Source organism: Nannobrachium achirus, assembly GCF_963921795.1.
Source record: "Nannobrachium achirus genome assembly, chromosome: 17".
NCBI lineage: Eukaryota > Metazoa > Chordata > Actinopteri > Myctophiformes > Myctophidae > Nannobrachium > Nannobrachium achirus.
In genome coordinates, this window is record NC_137824.1 from 52,938,559 (window position 1) to 52,961,420 (window position 22,862).

The 22,862-nt window shown below is 42.1% G+C and overlaps 2 protein-coding genes across 2 annotated transcripts; one reads left to right on the forward strand and one right to left on the reverse strand.

The window, feature by feature from the left end:
• On the reverse strand, positions 1-8,948 carry LOC308302548 (m7GpppX diphosphatase-like; the record flags this gene model as incomplete). Its single annotated transcript, XM_080746804.1, has 6 exons — positions 1-276; positions 1,920-2,030; positions 3,463-3,576; positions 4,958-5,103; positions 6,890-7,040; positions 8,748-8,948. The coding sequence occupies 6 exons, from the start codon at positions 8,946-8,948 to the stop codon at positions 10-12; spliced, it is 990 nt and encodes a 329-aa protein (XP_080602930.1). The 3' UTR covers positions 1-9.
• Positions 8,949-9,762: 814 nt separating this feature from the next.
• Positions 9,763-22,862, forward strand: ids (iduronate 2-sulfatase). Its single transcript, XM_080745737.1, has 13 exons — positions 9,763-9,982; positions 10,903-11,039; positions 11,372-11,549; positions 11,771-11,859; positions 12,329-12,529; positions 16,270-16,440; positions 17,110-17,236; positions 19,074-19,247; positions 20,098-20,204; positions 20,322-20,438; positions 20,619-20,729; positions 21,654-21,779; positions 22,386-22,862. Exons 1-13 carry the CDS (start codon positions 9,916-9,918, stop codon positions 22,497-22,499), a joined length of 1,719 nt encoding a protein of 572 aa, XP_080601863.1. The 5' UTR covers positions 9,763-9,915; the 3' UTR covers positions 22,500-22,862.

Below are 22,862 nucleotides of genomic sequence, written 5' to 3' on the forward strand. Positions count from 1 at the left end.
CTATGTACACTACAACCTACAGGCCTCTTTGAACTTGCTTAGCAGGCCGTCATCCTCTCGGCAGGTGAAGCACAGCGTCTGGGTTTTGTAATACTGTGGGTCCAACTGCAGGTTCTGGATGACATTCTGCACGAGGTGAGCCCGGGTCACGTCACAACCAGGGGCGTCATATTCCAGCGCGGTGAAATGGACATGGAGGTGGTAGTATGAAGGCTGGTAGTGGATGTACACCCTCAGCTTCCATGCTGGCAATCCGTAACGCTGCAGTATGGTCTCCTAGGATGGAACCAAGTAATGAACACACGTGAAAACGGTTATGTCGCCCGACGTGTTATTATGATTCACACCACAGCTCCAGGCAAACCCCGCCCACGGAAGCTTTTGATTGGCTGAACCGGAGCTACGGAGCGCTTCTTTTGCACCGTGCGGAGGTGCCGGGTGGGATGACCACCTAAAGCTAACCTCAGAAAAACTATGCCTATTGCCTAACTCTAACCCTAACCTCAGTAAAACTATGCCTAAACCTAACCTTAACCTCAGTAAAACTATGCCTAAACCTAACCCTACCTGCCGACGCTGGTGACACGAAACGAGCGGCTCCGCCTGGAGCTGTGGTGTGAATCATAATAACGCGTCACCGACCATATGAATCATATGTATTGCATAATGTATACATAATTATAATCTGCATAAATTAACTGGGATACGAAAGTTGTGCTTGTTGACAAGTGACACTGTCGTGCGATGATGGAGTTTACAATGAAATCACAAATCATTAGATGACCATTAAGGAAAGTAAGTTACTTTTATATAGAAGGAAAAAACATTCAGACAGCTAAACCCATCTATATTGTGATAGCAATCATTGTCATAGTCTTTATTCAGTAAAAAGGGTATCCGTCTCTCCAGGCTCTAGTATCGCAATACTTTTGGAGAACAAAATAAACAAAACTGTTCCCATGCCATGCATAGAAACCAATGGTAGAAGTCTGGTCCTGATACTAAGCTCCTTTAGATGTTGCTGTACTAGGTAGTTCACCTTCCAGTGATTCATCTCAATATATGCAAAGGATAATGAATGGCTCCGCGGTGAATGACGATAGATAACAGACCGACGGCTTGATAACTTATCAAGCCGAAGGGATGTTATCTATCGTCATTCACCAAGGAGCCATTCATTATCCCGCTTATTACCCGGCTACTAAATAAAATTAATAATTTGACTCAAAACTAAAAACAAAACGAAGTGCTGATTAGATAGAATCCATTTTCTGATACTGCGTCGTCTATTTCTCGCTTAAAATATTTTTAAAATCTTTCTTGAGAGCAACGTTTAGTTCTAAATGTCGCTGTGTGTTTATTTACATGGCCGACATGTTGGATACAGCACAAGATTCACGCAGTGCAGCTTGACTGCAGCAGGTGCTCTGAGTCTTTGATTAGGCAGCGGTCAGAGCGGAGCGGTCTGTTATCGGGCAATATCAGACCTCTGATTTCAGCGATTGACCAATCAGAATCAAGCATTCAAACAAGCCGGGTAATAAATTGCAATATATCGCATCACAATATATTGTGATACAATCTTATCGTGACCAAGTATCATGATACGTTCTTGCCAATACCCATCCGTACAAAATATAGATTTTCAGATCAGGATACCAATTTTATCCAATCAAGAGAGAGAACTCAAACAATATACAGCCAGGATAAACAAATGAAAATTGGAACTGATGATGAAATGAACAGACAAAATTGGAACAGGGTCACTATCAAATTGAAACTTGTACAGCAACATTGTCTCCTCCAATACACATGAAGCCCAAGATCGACCCCCACCACTCCCCTCTCCCATTACTATTTGTCCCAGTGAGGAAGTGGGCCCGCCCTCCCTCATTTTTAAAAGTAATTAAATGTCTCACCTCTCCCTTCTCAAGGATGTTCTTGAGAAGGGGAACATGCTTTGGGGTCAGGTCTCGGAGGCTCTTGATCCCTCTCAGACGAGCTATTGCAATCAGGTACAGGTCATCATTCTGGAGAGGAGGACAAAGGAGCTATGTCAGTGTTCAGTTCTACAGCAGTGGTTCTCAACCAGTGGTCCTTGACGGGGTTCCAGGTGGTCCCCAGCTAAATGATGGAGAGTTGGTAACCAAATGGACCCTTATAGATCTTATAGGACTCTTGAGAGGGTAAAATGAAACCAAATGGACCCTTGCAGGGGTTTCAGTTGTACACTTTCAAGAGTAAAATGTTTGTCTACATTAATCATACAGTACCAAACGACTTTCAGATCAACTATCTCACTATTATATGGACTTCCCTGCCAAACGACTTAAATCGACTTTTACTTAGGAAAAAAAATATATATATATATATATATTTATTATTTTTTTCTTCTTTTTTTTACCCCATTAAATCTAGTAAACATGATTTCAATCGCGATTGAAACCCCCCATACAACCCCATCTTTCATACAGGGCAGCCATCTTTGCTTACATAACATGTAAAACATAATGGCTATTTTCTCAAGAATGCCTGAACGGATTTCCAATCTGATTTTTTTGTTTGAAAGCTGTGAACAGCCTGCACAAACATGGTGCATGATCTGTGCATGGGCGTGCATGATCTGTGCACTATAAATTACATGGAAGTCTATGGAGATTTATGGCTTGTTATTTTGATCCATGTTTTGCCTGTTATCTCTCCCATGGTACCAACATCTATTCAACAATGCAACAACAACAAAATATTTCAAGTTTTGGGTCAGAGAGGCTAGAACACTCTAGCGTCTTGTATGCGGCTCAAATGCTGAATAAATAATGGACTTAATATGACAAAGGTTGAAAAGCACTGCTCTACAGTGTACTGGATGTCGCGGGTGATGGCTAAAATTAAAAACTGAGACCAAGAATACCTTGTTTGTAGGGCTGTCACGATTGTGACATTTTACATGACGATTAATTCAATTGCCACTCAAATAATTGCGATTAATGATTTAATTGTGTTTTTGTCGTTGACAATTACATTTCTGTTTGGCTTTTAGGCTTTGAAGTTGCACATGGTAGATATGACACATAACCTAAATATACAAAGAAATGACTGCCATATTTGACAAATTGAACTTAAAAAAAGAACATTGATAGTGGAAATAGCTGATCTACAAGCTCACAACGTGTCGCGATGTGAGCTTGTAGATCAGCCATTTCCACTATTTTTTTTACTTCTTGTCTGTACCTAATGTCAATGTTTTCTACTCTCAACCTGGCATCCCTATTATGCACTCCCTCTCTCAGCCACTTTTCATTCATTGACATAGGTTGCTGTAATTTTATTACAGTGACCTTTGTAATATCAGCTGCAAAAAATACAAGCTCACAACTCATTGGCAATTGTTGCAGTTTGTTGTACGATGAAATATATCGGGCTTAAGTGACTGTGTAGTTCTATCCATCTTATCCTACCAACCTGTTTTTGGTCCCATTTGAAGTCTGGTAGGAGCACAAAGCCATGCAGCAGGTTTGGATCATCAAAAACAATCCGATCGGCCTCTGCCTTCTTCTCCAGAATGTTGAACACCCACTGGTGGACACAGTGATGCAAAGAACTATGACACAACGTTCCAAATAATAATTACCTATTAAAACAGGGATGAAACCTTAGGTTCATTTTGTAGTTTGTTTTCCACAGTTCATAAGGTCAAACTACAGCAGGATGAATATACGGTAGACTGCATAAAACTGACCTTACAGTACACCGTGATGTACAAGCAACACAGCAGCAACTGAAATAATTAATAATAGGTGTGTTTGATTTTTGGTGTGTTGTCCATGCTTTGACATTGTTGCTTGTGTGGCAGCTGTGTTGCTTACTCGGCTGCCACATCTAAATCTGCTATAGTTTTAAACTTGAATTGGAAAACAAACTACAAAAACAGCCTATGGTTTCCATGGCTTTAGCACTTTTAAATCATTTTATCACACATGCATCCGATTCCTCCTACATAAGCCTATTCAGTCAGATAAACTTGAAATATCTAAATATTGAATTAAGCAACTTCAAAAACTGTCTGGGGTTCGCACAAAAGTCAGAGCAGACGTTAAAAGCGGAATCCCCCTTTAAGGCTGCGGTCACACCAAAGTATGGTTGGCAGCTGATAACAACTCTTTTTGTGCGCGGCTGACATAGGGTGCATTCGGAAATGCGCACCGGGTGTGTGAGTGCAGTGGGCGGTGACGTTGAGTTCAGTGTGGCTTATTTACGAACGACCAGAAGAGGCAACTGTGTGCTTTTTCAGTCGGAAAACCTTCTTAAAAGCAGCAGTTGCTAACGTAACGTTGCTATTGATAGGTAATGTAATTCATAACATTGGCCTACCTGCTGTTAGTTTACACGTTGATGCATGTGTAACAATAAAGCCCAAAGGACCAATAAAGCAGCAAATAGTGCATTTTGTTATCATTTCCTACACCATTGCTCACAGCTGAGAAGTGCGAGACACCGCCATGAAAACCAACCAATCAAAACACCGCACCGACGCACCACACCGCCAAACCCCAACTTCTGAGTAGGGTCAGTCAGTGCGTGCACTCAGCACACCGGTGCACCGCGCACTGGATTTCCGAACGACAACGCGCCAAGTGCACCGAATAAACGAACGACAACATGGCACACCAGTGCGTTGAGTGCACATTTCCCAACTCACCCTAAAAGTGCAGAGAGCGCATTCTGTCCCAAAGTCCTGTCACTCACTTCCAGGACTCTCCCTGTATCCGCCTTCGACTCTCCCGATTGGACGGAGGGGGAAAACCTCATCATTTACGTGGAGAATTTATCTGCTCCAGCATAAACGCACCATAAACCGTTCCATTCCCATTGAAATACATTGGTGGAATGGGGAAATCCGCTCTCATAGGTACTTTGGTGTGACCACAGTCTAACAACTCATGTCAACAACACTGACCTGAAGGCTAAAGCTCTGCTGGTGTATGTATGGCAGAGTGATGTACTTGTAGTCCTCTTCGGTCTCCTTCACCAGAAAAACCTCCTGACTCTGGTACTTCTTCACATGTTTTTCTGTGGCTGGACACACCACTGTTGTCTTGATCTCTGCAACACAAAAGGAACCCAGGTGTGTTAACAACTGGCCTCGGCCACTACATTATTCACTCATTTCACTGTATCCTACTACAGACTATGAGGGGATTTAGAATACATGAGATCGATTGAGGCAGTGGCTGGAAGATTTGAAAGACCAAGACAGAAACTATGTGGAATATATAACAGCATTGCGTTTTGTGGCTGGGTGGGTTTAATTCCTAGCCATGCTCATCACAATGAATTGGCAAATATAGAATCTCAGTACATTTGTAATTACAGTATACATATATATATATATATATATATATATATATGTTACAGCATGTTTGGGTAACTCAGGACGTTCATTGTAAGAGCGCTTGTTTCGTTCACCACCACACTAATCACCACCAGATGGCGACGACAGCCCATAGACAGCCAGCCATTCACTAGTGCAGGCGCTGACGTCACTCGTTTGCGACTCCCTTTCTTTATTTACTAGCCTAGCTGGGCGGTGTTTAGCCATTAGCTTAGCCATTAGCTTACTATGAGCGTTTATCTTGGGCTTGCCCAGGCCTTACGGCCTGGGCATAAATATAACGATTGCATTCACCACGGCTTCGTAACTCGCGCGGCGCTCCGCCGGCCGCGCGGCCCTGGCCCGCTCTTCACGGCCACTCGCGCCTGCGGCGCTCGGGGGCGAAGAGCAGGACCAAGGTCCGCTGGCCTTCGCGCCGCTTGCAATGTCGTGGACAATCGATGGGCTCCGCCTGGAGGACGTTGTTGTGGGCGACCGCTTGTTCCGCCCCGTGCGGCACCGCGAGTGCTCCGTTTCTCGGCCGTCCTGTTTCTCTAACATCCGGTGACATATATATACGGTATATATATATATATATATATATATATATATATATATATATATATATATGAGTTAGGGCAGACATGAATAATTAAGAAGTTGTTCACTTGCATATTTCTTTTCTTCTTTTTTTTATATTTGTTTTGGGGCTTTTATGCCTTTATTGGAAATGGGGGGAGAGATGGGTGGGTAGTGACATGCGGCAAAGGTCGTCCGGATTGGGAATCGAACCAGCGACGACGCCAGGTATCCATGCCTATGTGGCAATGCCTAAATGGTGTGCGACCGGACCAGTAGGCCAGCAGGCACCCCGCAGATTTTTTTGTTTAAGTATATTTTTGTTTAAGTATATATCTATACTATAATTTTGCGAATGTCTGTCTGAGTGAGTGTCTGTCTGTATGAAACAGCGTTTCTCCTCGGTGGCTGGAGCAATGTGTGTGTGTGTGTGTGCAGGCGGGCGGGCGGGCGGGGGGGGGGGGGGGTAAGCCATTACACGAAACGGGTATTTCTTACATTGATGCTCCTACATATTATCAAGCAAGCACCAGTTAAAGTTACTTTCCATCCCTCATATACTGTATGCACAGTGCACATCCCATAACCCACACACTGCACATCATTTTGGAGCTCATATCTTTGAACAGGTAAGGGCTAGTAGTATATATATAACAAATATTTTGTCTCCTTTACAGATTTCCTCAAGTGTTTGTATGTGTGATATTTGTATCGGCCCCCAAAATGCAACCAGTCTGCCTACTACTTTAATTTAACAGGATTGCCATTGTTCAAACAAGAAAACTACAGAACAACTTGTACAGGTGACCATACATACTGTTGAGATGGGCAGGGGGCTGGAGCTGGTAAGTACTGTAGATATCATTTCTCATACATACTGTTGAGATGGGCAGGGGGCTGGAGCTGGTAAGTACTGTAGATATCATTTCTCATACATACTGTTGAGATGGGCAGGGAGCTGGAGCTGGTAAGTACTGTAGATATCATTTCTCAGGTCCAGTTTGGTGGTGGAACCACTGAACAACTCAGCCAAGCTGTCCTCTGTGATGGGAGTCTTCTCCAGGATCACTACAGCCTCCTGGTCTGCCAGCTGGGGACAAGGATAAAAGCCATACTGATAAAATGTGTCGTTTCAGCAGGGGCGGCACACCAAATTCTGGGCCCTGGGTACAAGGATTCACTGCGGGGCCCCCCACGAATGTTAACTATTGAAAAATAGCAGATATACAAGCTCACAGCGCGGCCCCGAGTGCCGCGCTGCGAGCTTGTATATCTGCTATTTTTGAAAAATCGTGAAAATGTGTGCAAGAAACCTATGTCAAGGACCCCCAAGATGATATGTATTTGGCCCACGGACCCCGATCTCAAAATATTTAGTTCCAGGGACCCCCAGAAGCAGAATTTAAGTTAGAAATGTTCGCTTAAAAAATACATATATTCAAAGACTTTCACACATTTTCACAACTTTTCAAAAATAGCAGATCTACAAGCTCGCAGCGCGGCACTCGGTGCTGCGCTGTGAGCTTGTATATCTGCTATTTTTTGCCAGACCCAGGGGGTCGGCCTACAAAAGGCTTTGTCGGTCTGTCGGTCGGTCCCTCTTTTCCTCAGTGTGCCTGTGTTTGCCTCTGACTGCTCATCTGCCCCTCCCTTCCCTTGCTCGGCTGATTGCCTTGAGTGCCGTCACCTGTACAGGACCAGCTGAGTTGAGTTGGCTGACGAGCTGCTGACACTATAAATTCCTCAGCCCATCTACAAGCTCAGAAACATTTCCAGCTGCTCAGCCTATACAATCCTGTGTGTTCATGTGTTAGTTCAGTGCCATACTAGTGAAAACAGCCGATCTACAAGCTCTTGCTGGTCAAAGGAGAGAGGCCAGACTAAGATTGATCCACCCCCCCCCCCCCCTTCCTTGCATTCTGATTTTCATTGCGGGTCTGGCAGAACCAGGTGACCTGGTCTAGTTTCAATAGATAAAGTTATTTGGGCCCCTCCACCTTGGGCCCCAGTAACTCAGTCCCACTTTCCTACCCCTTGTGACGCCCCTGCGTTTCAGTCAAGAAATATCACTGACCACTCCATCTTTCCAACATCTCTTGTTTCTCAATAAGCCTGGGTTTCCGAGGCTACTTGTTTCTTAACTGGGCTGGTTTCGTAAGGCTGCTGTTATTTATGGATTTCATACAGTACCAACTAGACCTATCAATCTATCAACAACCATTTTAATATTAAGATTAAAACCATTGGGTCATTCCGATGAATACAAGATTATGCTTCTCTTTTGCACTGTTTTGAGCACCTCCAGAGTGTAATATTTTTTTACTGGCTGCAAGAAGTATTGGTACTTTACTTACCTGTACTTTGCTTTACTACAATTTCCAATACTTTTACAGTTCTACTCCACTACATCTCGGATCAAAATATTGTACTTTTACTCTCTCCACTACACTTATTTACTTTGCAGATTTTGATTACAATTACAAAACATACAAAATAGCCGATCATTGTGAGCTTGTTGTAGATAGATCTGCTATTTTCAAAAGATTTTTATACATTAGAAAACTTGGAGTACTTTTACTTTGAGTACATTTTGATGACAATACTTTTGTACTTTTACTCAAGTACATTTTGAATTCCGGACCTTTACTTGTAACGGAGTAGACTTACATTGCAGAATTGATACTTTTACTCAAGTCCAACATTTAAGTACTTTTTCCACCACTGAATGCAAAGTAACAAAATGCATTTAAGAAAAACTGACTTGACTTATGGACGGTTATGAAGTTAAATAAATCACCTTTCCGTGGACAAATATGGTCTTCTCCCGTGCAGACTCTCTCAACACTCGGGTGGTTTTGAAACCAGACAGGACGTTTCCCCCACATTCCTCTCCATCTCCGTGGTCTTCCACGTCCAAATCACGTTTCAGCTTCTTTGAAGAGGATTCATTACTAGTTTCTTTGTTTTCAATCGCAATTTCGGTCGCTTTGTCCGCCATATTTGTTTGAAATAAGGGGGCTCGGCCAGCAGACGTCACGTCCTGTGTTTTGGTTAAAGCTCGGATGGTGGAGAAATGCTAGAGAAAGGCAAGAGAATTACACTGAAAGATCCTTATAAAATATACAGCAAAAAGTAAACTACCGGTATCTACTTTTTAATACATAAGCAGTGTGGTGTACTGTAAAGTAACTAAATACAAAGAACTATACTGTACAATTTTTTAGGTGTTTGTAATTGTATCCAATATTTTTTACTTCTACCAAATATTGTAGGCCTACTTTTTACTCCACTATATTTACTGAAAACTTTTGATTATCATGACAAAACATACATAAATATCCAATAAATAACCACTTCAGCCCTGTAACATGTAGGCTCTGCCATTTGAAAATAGTTGATCTACAAACTCACAATGAGTCGCATTGTGAGCTTGTAGATCTGCTATTTAAAAATACAAATGAATGGGACATTCTGCATAATGACTACTTTCTGCTTTTTGGTACTTTAAGTACATTTTGATAGCAATACTTTTGTACTTTTACTCAAGGAAATGTTGAATTCCAGACTGTAACTTGTAAAAGAGTACTTTTACATTGCAGTATTGATATTTTTATATCGCATTTTATTTTTTTAACAAAACTATTATTATTAAAAATATAAATACTGTACTTTTTCCACCAATGCTGAACTCAGAATAATGATTGGCATGTCATTCCACTAATGTGATTAGCGCTCCTGGGCGGAGCGACCTCCGAGTGGACCAATGAGAACGCAGGCAGCGGGAGACGCGCACAGTCAGGAAGTGATTTAAAGAGCAAACTCGGCTGATTAGATTAGTTGTTGTTTTGGCACCTGTCAGCAGACACGCACGCGCTGCTCGGCGTAGAAAATGTCCATTAAAGTACGAGATTAAATCACGGTAACATAAATCACGTTAAGTCTTCAATCTGCTGCGGTACAACGGGATGTTTGTGTCCATCCAGAAATGTCTTTGCCTACTGGTCCTGCACTGTATGGCTGTCCTGGCAAGAGGTAAAAGTTGGTTTATTAGGTTACAACTGTATTTCTCAAACTTAAAGGTCTCCCCTTAACTCTGTCAGTGTACAAATGGAACCAAATGAACCCTGACGGGTTCATTTGGTTCCATTTGTACCCTGTCAGAGTTACTGACTTGTGCAGTGTAGACCCCACTAAAGGAACCCACAGTCCCTGCAATCCACTTGTAACCCAGAAACACTGGGTTAGAACTTGGAAAACCTTTGACCTGACTTTAGTGTTTGCCTCATATGTTCACATTATTATTTCATATGGCCAACTAATATACCGTATGGTTGTGTTTGTAGGGAGTCTGAAAGCCATCACCTAAACAAACAAGTATTTTATATTATTGAAATGAAATATAATAAATCAGTGGTTTTCAACCTTTACACATCAAGGCCCATTATTTATTCTGCATTTGACCACTTCTCAGAGCCAAAACATTGCATACTTTTATCATTGGGTTAGATTTTGTCCACGTTGCATTGAGAGATAACAGGCAAACAATCAAAATAAAAAATATTCTGCACTCTTGCTATTGTGTAGTCTAAATTATAAGTAATGCAGATGTTTAACAATAATTTAACTCTTGAGAGTGTAAAATGGAACCAGGTGGACTTTACAGGTCCATTTGGTTTCATATATGGAGTTCCCTGATGTCATCGATATTAATGATGCCCTGTTAGAGAGATCCCTGTGATGCCAGTGGGAACAAATCCCTTTTATGCCCATATATGGTCATCTCTGATGTCCACATCCCTCATGTCCACATAAACTCAGTGAAGATTACTGTGACATGCAAAGAAAATCTTCTACCACATAACCACATCCAGAAATTACACTTGAGCTTAAGTCTCACTCAAAGTGACTGCGGTAGAGCTTTTTAAACCTGGATATTATTGTGTTTTTTCCAGAGAGGAGAAATGTCCTTTTCATCATGGCAGATGACCTGAGGACCTCCCTGGGTTGCTATGGGGACACGGTGGTGAAATCGCCAAACATTGATCAGCTGGCTTCCAAAAGCCAAGTCTTCTTAAATGCTTATGCCCAAGTCAGTTGAGTTGCTTGCTTTATCAGTTGCAATGCTTTACAGACAGGGTCATTTGTAGAGTTATTGTCAAGTGGCCAATATAGTGTGTGTGTGTGTGTGTGTGTGTGTGTGTGTGTGTGTGTGTGTGTGTGTGTGTGTGTGTGTGTGTGTGTGTGTGTGTGTGTGTGTGTGTGTGTGTGTGTGTGTGTGTGTGTGTGTGTGTGTGTGTGTGTGTGTGTGTGTGTGTGTGTGTGTGTGTGTAGTTGAATTGTGCTTCACTATAAGGTTTGTTTGTACAGTATCAGTGATTTTGTCTTTTTCTGTCCGTCTCATTCTCCTGGTCTCGCTGTCAGCAAGCTGTATGTGGCCCCAGTCGCACCTCTATGCTAACCAGTCGGAGGCCAGACACCACCAGACTTTACGACTTTAACTCCTACTGGAGAGTACATGCTGGCAACTACACCACCATGCCACAGTACTTTAAATCCACAGGATACACTACCATGTCTGTGGGCAAGGTCTTTCATCCAGGTAAGAGTCGATCTCTGAACTCCTCTGTACAGTAGGGTCTATAGAAAGGGGTGGTTTGCAGACTTTGCACACCTGCTTACAGGGACAAGTGTAAGGGATAAGTCCTGCACACTGTCTTTACTTACAACAAAAAAAGGTTTACTGAATAATAAAATGTTTCGGTACAACAGACCAGGTTTTGGTTAGTAATAATAACAAGTGAGGCTTATTTTTCCTTGTAGGCATTGCCTCCAACCACACTGACGACTACCCCTACAGCTGGTCCATCCCTCCCTATCACCCCCCCTCGTTCGTACATGAAAAACAAAAGGTATGTTTATGGGATAAGGATTTTAACTGGGGCAGCAGTTGCTCAGGAGGTAGAGCGGCCGCGATCCCGGGCTCCCCTCGGGTTGGTGTCGAAGTGTCTGAGCAAGACGCTGAACCCCTAATTGCTCCCGATGAGCAGGTTGGTGCCTTGTACAGTATGGTTTCCTCCGCCGTTGGTGTGTGTATGTGTGATTATCTATGTAAAGTGCCATGGATAAAGGCACTATATTAAATGCATAATTTACCAACTGTGTTATAAAATACTGTTATGTTTGGCCTAATTGAAGCAAGTGCCCGGAAACTATAGTTTGATATTGAAAACCACAGTATATAATCATTTGCTGGTTGTCTGCCAAGTAAACCATATAAACCGTCTTTGTGCTGTCTGCGTAAAGAGCAGCCTACAGGAACAAATGTATTTTCTTGTATAGTTACTTTGTATTTATTTACTTTGTGTTTTCCTTGTTTAGGTGTGTAAGGGACCAGATGGTAAGCTTCATTCAAACCTGCTATGTGCAGTGAATGTAACGGAGCAGCCTGGAGGAACCCTGCCTGACATGGAGAGTGCAGAAGAGGCAGTAAGGCTGCTGAAAACCAGGGTCAATGGGGATGAACCGTTCTTCCTGGCTGTGGGATTTCACAAACCACATGTCCCTTTCAGGATCCCCGAGGTACATACAGTATACAGCAGGGGTCTTCAACGTTTTCAGGCCAAGGACCCTTTAGTTGAGAGAGAGAGATGAAGCAGGGACCCCCACAACCTTTTCATAGATTCCATATGGTTTCATTGTTTGACAGCACAATCGTCAGTGTATTTTGGATTCACGTCAATTTGTGTTTTCAGATACTTAACCACTTGAGCCGTCATCATTACCTAATAAACTTGACCTTTCACTCTACTTAGTCTGCTCTTTTTCCCCTCTACAACAAACCCCTTTTCCGAAAATAGCCGATCTACAAGCTCACAAGAGGCGTTGTGAGCTTGTAGATAGTCTATTTTTGGCTACAGTTCTCAGAATATTGACACGAGGGTTCAAGTTGTTAATATAAAAAGTATTGGAAGATTTGGAGTAACTCTGCGGACTCCCTAGGGGTCCCGGACCCCCCTGTTGAAGACCCCTTATATACAGAATATTGTTTATGTAGAAACACTGTTACTGAGCTGTTCAGAAACACCATTGCTAGCCATCAAGTTGGTTAAAAAGCCTCTAATTGATATCTCCATTATTATGAATTGTCTAGAATCTGTTGTCAATCAGAATCACTGTTACAAATTTGTCCAACGATAATCTCTATCACATAGTGGTCCGATCAGTGTCACTCTTACAAAGCCTCCATTTACAATCATCAACCAGCCATCCATAGTCTGTTACTGCAGTAATTAGTCCATTCAGAATCACTGTTTTTAAGACCATTCAAGCTGAATCACTGTTGCCAGTCTAATTCGAATTGATGTTATTAAACCGTCCAGCCAGTATCACAGTTATTAACTTTTGCTGTCAGACTTGGCATTTAAAAGAAGGATCATCAGATTGTAACAGCAGTAGTTCCACATTGGCCTGTAGATGATCATGTGACCTCAACTCGGTTGGACAACCATAGGCACCATAACAAATATGATCACGCTTCAGTCAGATGATGTTACATACTGTAAGCATGTGATGTGAGTGAGCAAGCCATTGGGTCACTAACTCACTCCGATAATCAGACCACTTTGATCAGATTTGAACAGAAATCAAATTTCTGCCTTTATTGAAACCTACTAATTTGATCGCAATCTGACTGGATAAGACCCATTGGTTCCCAGTGGTTCTCAACCTGTGGGTCTTGACCCCCAGGGGGGTCTCCAAATTATTTTGTGGGGTCCCAAGATGATTAACTTGATGTGCAACATTGTTTTCTCACTCAACAGTAAACAAACCAACGTAAAGTTTAAGTGTATAGACTAGGGTATCTAAACATTTCTAAAGTGACAATTTAAGGACTTTTTTTAATACCTCTAAAATTACAAATTAAACCTTGGCCAAACTGTCAAATATTAGAGGCAGAAATTGTGAAGATAGCCGGGCGTTGCATGTAGATCGGCTATTTTCACAATAGAACCATGTTACACAAAATGTAATGCCTCAACTCTTAGTGCTCGTCAGGTTGGGGGGGGGGGGGGGGGGGGGGGGGTCCCCCAGTTAAAATATGATTTTGGGGGTTGCGGCCTGAAAAGGTTGAGAACCACTGTCTTACCCCATGCTTTCTCAACATGCGCATGCCTCCTTCCCCCAGCGACCAATTCAAACATTTTGCCCCCGCCTGCCCCAAGCACAGATGTGTATCAGTTAATTAACAGGAAATCGTAATAGCAGAAAGATACATTCAGGGCAGATCCCATTGCTCTGCTGCGAGGAGAATGTGAAGATCTGACAGGTCGCCGCGTGATCACTGCATGCCCACACGAAACTATTGAAGCTTGTCTCTTAGCTTAGGCCTACGCCAACCCACAAGTGTCCCGAAACGCGCCAGGCAGTGCCAGGACTTCACATTCACCCACCTTACAGCCGCGGAATCATTCTAGACAGACAGTTGAAAAGTCAATAATTGGCTCGTTTTGAGGAATGAGTTGATAGACGGTTACTAGGGAAAACGGCGCTTTAAAAATGTTAGTCATAGTTGTAGTTTTTAATTTAACATTTGTTTGTTCTAGCCTTTTTTATGGTGTCTTTATTAATATAATGTCTGATGTGTGTCACTGCCACTAGAGCTGAAATGACAATCTGACAGTGGCTGAAGAGCCAAGGTAATAGTGGACTGCTTAATCTCTTGGATTGGGGGGAAAAAATGTGGTTGTTACAATGCTGTGAAGAAGTTTAATATGCTGTTTGCCAACTCCATAAGATATACACAAGCCTACCAAGGTTTCAGCAGCCAAGACTATTGAATGACCAACACATTTTTTCACATTTGTTATATTGCTGTTGATGTACTGACACTTAATCTTGTTTATTATTGTGATGTTTATTTGCTTATTGTCTCCACCAGCCGAAGGCTGAGGGAGAGTATGTTTTCCCCTCCGTCCGTCCGTCCGTCCGTGCGTCCGTCCGTGCGTGCGTCCGTGCGTCCTCGCAGTTTGTGAACAGCTAATCTCAGTCACCGTTGGCCCGATCGCTGCCAAACTGAGCACACACACTCCCTGGATGCCAATCTAGAACCTCTGCCCCACATTTTTCAAATCAGCCTCATGGTGGCGCTATAACAGGCCGATTTGTGTGGCCTGGTTGTTACCAGCTAATCTCCGGCACCGTTGGCCCGATCGCTGCCAAACTGAGCACACACACTCCCTGGATGCTAATTCAGAACCTCTGCCCCACATTTTTTAAATCAGCCTCATGGTGGCGCTATAACAGGCCGATTTGTGTGGCCTGGTGGAGACCTGTGCTCGGAAGAGCACTGCTTCTAGTTGTAAATCGCTTTGGATTAAAAGCGTCTGCTAAATGCCTAAACTGTAAACTGTATTGCTCAGTAATGGCGACAAACAATGCACATTTGTACAGGGAGAATACCATTCACTCAATAGAATGCACAATTGTGAGTGAGCAAGAGAATGGCATGCAGGCAATATCGTTAATTGGAGTTAATAGAGGAAACATTGCTACGCTTAAATGTCTGTAAGATGGTTTGGGTAGCTTTCACCAGCACAACTCTCCTACAAATCAACTTTGTGTGACATTAATTTTTACATGTTTTAAACTCAAAATATTACTAAATGGGCGACTGATCTAACAAGCTAATTTGTGACAATCTCAACCACATCTGACTCCACAAACCTTCTAGGGCTGTCACAATTATTACATAATCGTCTAATTATTTTGTCATAATCGTCATAATCGTTTACATGTTGAAAAATGTTCATATTTTCAAAAATAGTGGAAATAGCAGATCTACAAGCTCGAGCTTGTAGATCGGCTATTTCCACTATCAATGATGTTTTTCAAGTATAAAGTTGTCAAATATGTCAGTAATTTCTTTGTATATTTAGGTTATGTGTCATATCTGTCATGTGGAACTTCAAGGCCTACAAGCCAAACAGGAATGTAATTGTCAACGACGGAAACACAATGAAATCGTTAATCGCAATTATTTGAGTGACAAATAATCGCCATGTAACATGTCATAATCGTGACAGCCCTAAAACCTTCATACAGGCGGGTTTACAAATGTTGGACAATAGAAATGAATGAAATGGGCAAAGTTGTCATAATTGACATTTAAGGTGCATTGATTGATTCATTCAGCATCAACATGCATGCAAGAAAACATTCTACAGTGCACGTATCCTTGAGCAGCATAGCGAGCGAGTGAATGATTTTTTTTTCCTCAGGCAACATACTGATGACATTATCATTGTGTTAATATCTTCCAGGAGTACCTGAGTCTGTATCCCATAGATAAAATGACCCTGGCCCCTGACGCAGAGGTTCCCAAGCTGCTTCCCCCTGTGGCCTACAACCCCTGGATGGACCTGAGGTTAAGAGAGGATGTCGCCGCTCTCAACATCAGCTTTCCTTATGGACCAATCCCTAAGGACTTCCAGGTACCTTATGAACATGCCAGTCTCCTAGTATTTTCTACTATGTGGTTCTGCCATCATCATCATCATCAGGTTGCCTTCACTGTATGTATGCCATCACCACTCTACGCAGGGCGTGCTCGCGCTCTCTCTCCCTGTCTCTCTCTGTCTGTATCAAAAAATTCAATGACAAAAAAGCCATTGAAAAAAACTCACTGCCTCCTTAATGTATTAGGAGGGCAGTATGAGTCACCAGAACCAAGGATGGGTGTTTTCAATCATGGTTAAAATGGGTTTGTATAGGAGGGGGTCGTGTCTGATAAAATGAATATCGAAATACTGAATCAAGCAACTTAAAAAACTGTCCCGGGTGTTCACAAAAGCCTGAGTAGATGATGTTGAATAAACTGCCATGTATGAATAAACTAATTTCTACTTCGAACTGAACAGAGCCTTCCTTGCATCTTTGCACTTTTTTGATACCTCTATAACGGAAAGGAACCAGATTTTTTGTCCCAGATAATGACCCAAAGTAAAACATTTTTTAAGTGAAATAACCCTTGAATGAATGCAGCTGTTCTCCGGGTTTGGACAAAACGTTATGCTCTTAACATATTTTTTTTTGTGGGTTCTGTGTATAACTCTACATTAGATTTTGACACTGTAAGGTCTGTCTGTGTCATTGTCCCATAGCTGCGTATCCGTCAGCACTACTTTGCTGCAGTGTCCTATATGGACACTCAGGTTGGACGACTGCTCAGTGCTCTGGATGATACCGGCTTGGCTAGAAATACTATGGTGGTCTTCTCTTCAGATCATGGTGAGTATGCACCATGAACAATACTATGGTGGTCTTCTCTTCAGATCATGGTGAGTATGCACCATGAACAATACTATGGTGGTCTTCTCTTCAGATCATGGTGAGTATGCACCATGAACAGGGGTGTCACAAGGGGGGAAAGTGGGACTGAGTTACTAGGGCCCAAGGTGGAGGAGGGGCCTTCCACTTAGAAGCTCACAGCTTGTACATCTGCTATTTTTGAAGAGCCGTGAAAATGTGTGCAAATCTTTGAATATATGTATTTTTTAGATTAATATTTTGAGATGGGGGTCCGTGGCCAAATACATGTCATTTTGGTGTCCTTCACATGAAAAGGTTTGAGCACCACTGACACAGAAACAATTGTCTTGTCTTGTCTTGTCTTGTCTTGTCTTGTCTTAAGTCTTCTATTATCAGTGGTTCCCAAACTTTTTAGCTCAAGACCCAAAAAGATCTTTGCCTGGGACCCAAATTAGTGAAAATGGCAGATCTACAAGCTCGTTTTCTAATTTATGTTATTCCTTCAATTTGTTTTTATTTATCTTATATTTACAATTGAGCAAAAGCCGCATCCCACTTCCAAGCCCATTCACGCCCACTTTGCATCCACTTCAATTCAACTTCAACTCAACGGTAGGTAGAACGTAGGGAATAATACCGCCCATAACTCTATCATTGGCCCCCTGTTGCCATGGTGACTGCCGTCCATTGGCTCGTATTCCCAGCTATGGGACCGGCGGATCCAATTTCAACCGAGGGGGGCGTAGCCAGAACACACACACACAGACACAGACACAGACACAGACACACACACAAAAATAGCTAATAGTTAGCTCACAACTTTCCACTTTTCTCTTTCACCTCAATCGCAGTAACATCCGTATACACCACTTGGCTAGGACTGATCACGTGGCACACAGAGTTCTTAACCGGAAGTGCGTCCGGCGGTCAAATATGTCCGACCGGAAACGTGCGCTGCGCCACAATAGTTCCGCCACAATAGTTAATTTTTTTTTTTTTTTTTTTTTTTATATATATATATATATATATATTTTTTTTTTTACTTTTTTTTTTTTTTTTTCAAAAAACTTTAAAAAAAAAAAAAAAAGTTTTTTAGTAAAGAAGCGGGCGTGGACTCTAGATGTGAGCGGCCCGAAGGGACGCGAACCTCTAGTTCATGACATAATTTTGAAACCATCTGTAAAATTATAATTGAAAAAAAAAAAATGTAGGAAACTAAAACATGAAGGGATATTTACTCGTGACCCATTAAAATGTGTTCCCGACCTGCCGTTTGGAAAACTGTTTTCTAGATAAATTATTTTTAAATAAGAAACATCTAAAGGGAGGTATCCAAAAAAGGGAGGGGGAAAAAAACATACAAGGGTACCCAATACCCATACTACTTTACCTGTAATCCTCTCCTTCCCCAGTGGATGGCGGTATGGTTCCAGTATGATCAGCTACCAAAGGGTGCCCCAGAAAATTGTAAGGGATGAGAAAATCTGCTTTAAGACATTGTGGTGGCTCAATCTATTCAATTGATAATAAATCGTAGAGATGTCTAACATCATGGATTTTAATCCAATTAATACCAATGTTGCATTTCATCCACAATAATATCAACTTCAGGGATCCTTGACTGGAGGTTCAGGTTTCTAAACTGCATTGTTTACAGTCAGGAAGTAAATAATGCTAATTATAGATGGAAGGAAACTATGCTGTCTGCGAGATGGGATCCTGATCACAAGGGGAGAGATCATAACTCAAAGCAACAAGGTGGCCTAAATATTTTGTCATTAACTCTTGTTCCTGTCTCCATTTCTCTGTATTCCAGGTTGGTCATTAGGAGAGCATGGTGAATGGGCCAAATACTCAAACTTTGATGTGGCAACTCGCGTGCCTCTCATGTTCTATGTTCCTGAAGTGACTGCCTTTCCCGGTTGGCCAGGAGAACGGTCTACCTTTCCTTTTATGGACGTGTTCGCCCAGTCAGCACAAACATTTGAGAGTAAGACCCTCCCACCAGTGACTGGGTGCAAATTAATAAATCTAATGTTACTAGCCCTTACCCGTTCAAAGATATGAGCTCCGAAATGACGTGCAGTGTGTGGGTTATGGGATGTGCACTGTGCACACAGTATATGAGGGATGGAAAGTAACTTTAACTGGTGCTTGCATGCTAATATGTAGGAGCATCAATGTAAGAAATACCCGTTCCATTTAACGGCTACAGAGATACTGTGTACCGATCTGCATGATTTTTGGACAACATCTGTAACAGGGCCAGAACCCCCCCCCCCCCCCCGCCCGCCCGCCCGCCTGCCTGCACACACACACACCCCCCCCCCCCCCCCACCCCCCCGTGTGTGTGTGTGTGTGTGTGTGGGTTTGTGTGTGATTGTGCATGGCCTGAACAACAGCGCCCCTCCCTTAACATGTGTGGTCACAAAAGGTACTGTAGGCTAAATAGATATAGATACACCATAAAAATGCTAATATACAGCATACGATTTGTGAAAGTGACAAACGGGCTTCACAGTTATGTCAGGTGTGTTCATATGCTTATGGTGATGCGATTTCAGATCAATTGCTCCAGCCACTGAGGAGAAACGCTGTGACAGACACTCACTCACTCAGACATTCGCAAAATTATAGTATAGATTGAGCCATACAGGGCTGAGTACAATATATAATAATAATTGAACTATTTAATGAGACAAAAGAATAGTCAACTTAAGTGTAATCCTGTGATCTTTCTTGACACGTTAAAACATGAAAACATGTATAAAATAAAAATAAATTCATTCAAAGCAAAAACATTTCACTACCATAATCGTTGTCTCTTTCTGTCTCTCTAGCTGACAAAGTAATAAGGAATGTTGTGGAGCTGGTTGACATATTCCCTACTGTGTCCTACATGGCTGGCCTGAGAGCCCCAGAGCCTTGTGATGATGATTCCTTCAAGGTAGCATTTACTCAGGCATTTATTCCAGTGTTTTTCCATGTTTAGAGTGGAAAGACTTGTGTGTTAACTTTCATTTAAAGTCTGTGATGCCTTCTGTCATACGCTTGGTCCTTCCAGGTGGAGCTGTGTACTGAGGGAGACAACCTGGCCTACACCTTCAGACGTAGGGAGAGGGGAAAGGATGAGGAGGAGCTATCTTTCAGTCAGTACCCGAGACCTGCCGATACTCCTCAGGTACAGGGGCGTCACAAGGAGGGGTGACTGAGTTACTAGGGCCCAAGGTGGAGGGCCTTAATTATTTTATACTTTAGCCATTGAAAAATAGCAGATCTACAAGCTCGCTCACACGGGATGGAAGTCGCTGCATATTTCCCTGCCAAACATGTTGACTACTTCCTTTGTTTTCCCTTCCAGTGGAACTCTGACCTCCCTGACCTGAAGGACATAAAGATAATGGGTTATTCTCTACGGTCATGGGACTACAGATACACACTGTGGCTGGGCTTCAACCCTCAAACATACCAGGTAGAGATTTTACCAAACGAATGGTTCAGTTACCTGCACAGAAAAGTACGTTTTGGCAACTTTATTAAAAAAAAGCAACAGTTCGGCCAGCTGTATCCAACGTAATTCTTGGCGGCTCTGGATCCTCGCATGCCAAGGACCAAACCCTGGGATAATAAGAATTATTTAGGCTCAGGAAGAAGGCAATAGCAGCACTTCATCTTAAGCTAGCAGGTTCACATCCCAACCATATAGGTTGAACATCCAACCATATAGTACTCAAGAGACCGGATATTGCTGTGGGTTGTTTTAGGAAAGTTGGTTGTCACAAGCTCTTGTAAAAGAAAACCGTTTATAAAACGCACTGAAGGACTTGAAGGTGGTGCCATGATTTTTTCCCCCCCTCTAAAACATGATTATCAGGTATTATGATTATACTAGGAGGAAGATTTTTTCCAAAAAAGTATACAGAAAGAGTTAAAATTGGGTTTTTATGTGGCCACACCCCCAGTTCATTAAGTATGCATGGATGTCATGGTGGGTGGTGACCCAGCTGAAGTTAGCCACACCCGTGTTGGGTGAATGGTAATTGGGGGAGGAGTTGATTCTGTTATGTACTGTAATCGTATCTGTGTTTTTTAACTGACACTTTTGAACACAAGGTGGCAGCCTCCAAGAGAAAACAAACAAATACCAAGAGAATACATAATTGCTCATAAAAACCACACCAGGGGGTCTAATGAAGTACTGTCAACCTCCTAGACACATGAAAAACAGAAAAAGTACAAAACTATGTCACCACCTCTTTAACCACTTTCAACCTGTTGTCATTATAGGCACGAGCCGAAAATGTATTTATCCATTAGTCTGTCTAGGTAAACGGGAATGTTTGTTTTGTATCCGTCTGTTTGGCTCAGTAAAATATATTTTTGTCTGCCCGTTCAGGTGAATGTATCTGACGTTCATGCTGGAGAGTTGTACATGTTAGAAGATGACCCTGGCCAGGACGTCAACGTTTATAACCTCACTGAACACAGCCTGATGATGAGAAAGATGGCCAGCCTTAATCATGTGAGTTCCTGTCATTTTCATGGCTGGGGTAGGGGAGGGGGGGGCAGGGTAAAATGATTAGGGCTGTCACGACTATGACATTTTACATGACGATAAATTGTCGCTCAAATAATTGCGATTAACGATTTAATTGTGCTTTTGTCGTTGACAATTACATTTCTGTTTGGCTTGTAGGCTTCGAAGTTGCACATGGTAGATATGACACATAACCTAAATATACAAAGAAATTACTGACACATTTGACAACCGTATACTTAAAAAAGAACATTGATAGTGGAAATGGCCAATCTATAAGCTCACAACGCGTCGCATCCTCAACTTTTGACTTAAAAAAAAATATGAAAATGTTTCAACATGGAAACGATTATGAAAAATAATTGCGACTATGTCAAATAATCGCGATTAGACGATTATATAATAATTGTGACAGCCCTAAAAATGATACTAAAATGTATTTGTTACTTGACTCTTCATGGTTTGACTCAAGTCAGATCATTCTGTTATTTCATGTGATTTTAGCACTGGGCTATATAGTGTGAGTGAGTACATTTGCATTGAACATTTAACAGATAGTATATATGTTTTCTGGTTCTCTTCCCTGTCCAGTCTCTGAGTCCACACAAGGCCATGCAGCTTCAGCTCCTCTACCTCACCGCAGCCATGAAAAGACAGACTAACGAATGGATGAAAGCGAGTTTGAGCGACTGGGCGGAGGCGTGATGTCTGAACAGACACTCGAGTTAACAGAACAGATGGAGGATTGAGACTAAATACAAAGGGATGACTGGTTGAGCAGAAGGCTTGATCTACATGGAAGGGAAAATAAATCCTGGCTGTCACTTTAATATAATGTGCATTTTGTATTTACATGTACTGTAGCACTTGATCAATGAGCGGAGAGCAATTTTATATAAAATGGGTTTGTTTGTTTACTCTGTGTGCCATGTCTTGTTGATATAATGTGTATACGGTATACTGCTGGGAACAAGGACAAATTTGATGGTTCAGATCAATCAGCAGTCTGTAATAGATCGTAAGTGTCATGCCACAAACTACTTTTAAGGAATTAAACTGTTAAATGTT

What these genes read in the sequence shown, in the direction of transcription:
- ids (XM_080745737.1), top strand. Translation starts at nt 9,916, where the DNA reads ATGTTTGTGTCCATCCAGAAATGTCTTTGCCTACTGGTCCTGCACTGT. An exon ending in TCGTACATGAAAAACAAAAG is followed by an intron (nt 11,860 to 12,328) that starts GTATGTTTATGG and finishes TTCCTTGTTTAG; the next exon opens with GTGTGTAAGGGACCAGATGG. An exon ending in TCAACCCTCAAACATACCAG is followed by an intron (nt 20,730 to 21,653) that starts GTAGAGATTTTA and finishes CTGCCCGTTCAG; the next exon opens with GTGAATGTATCTGACGTTCA.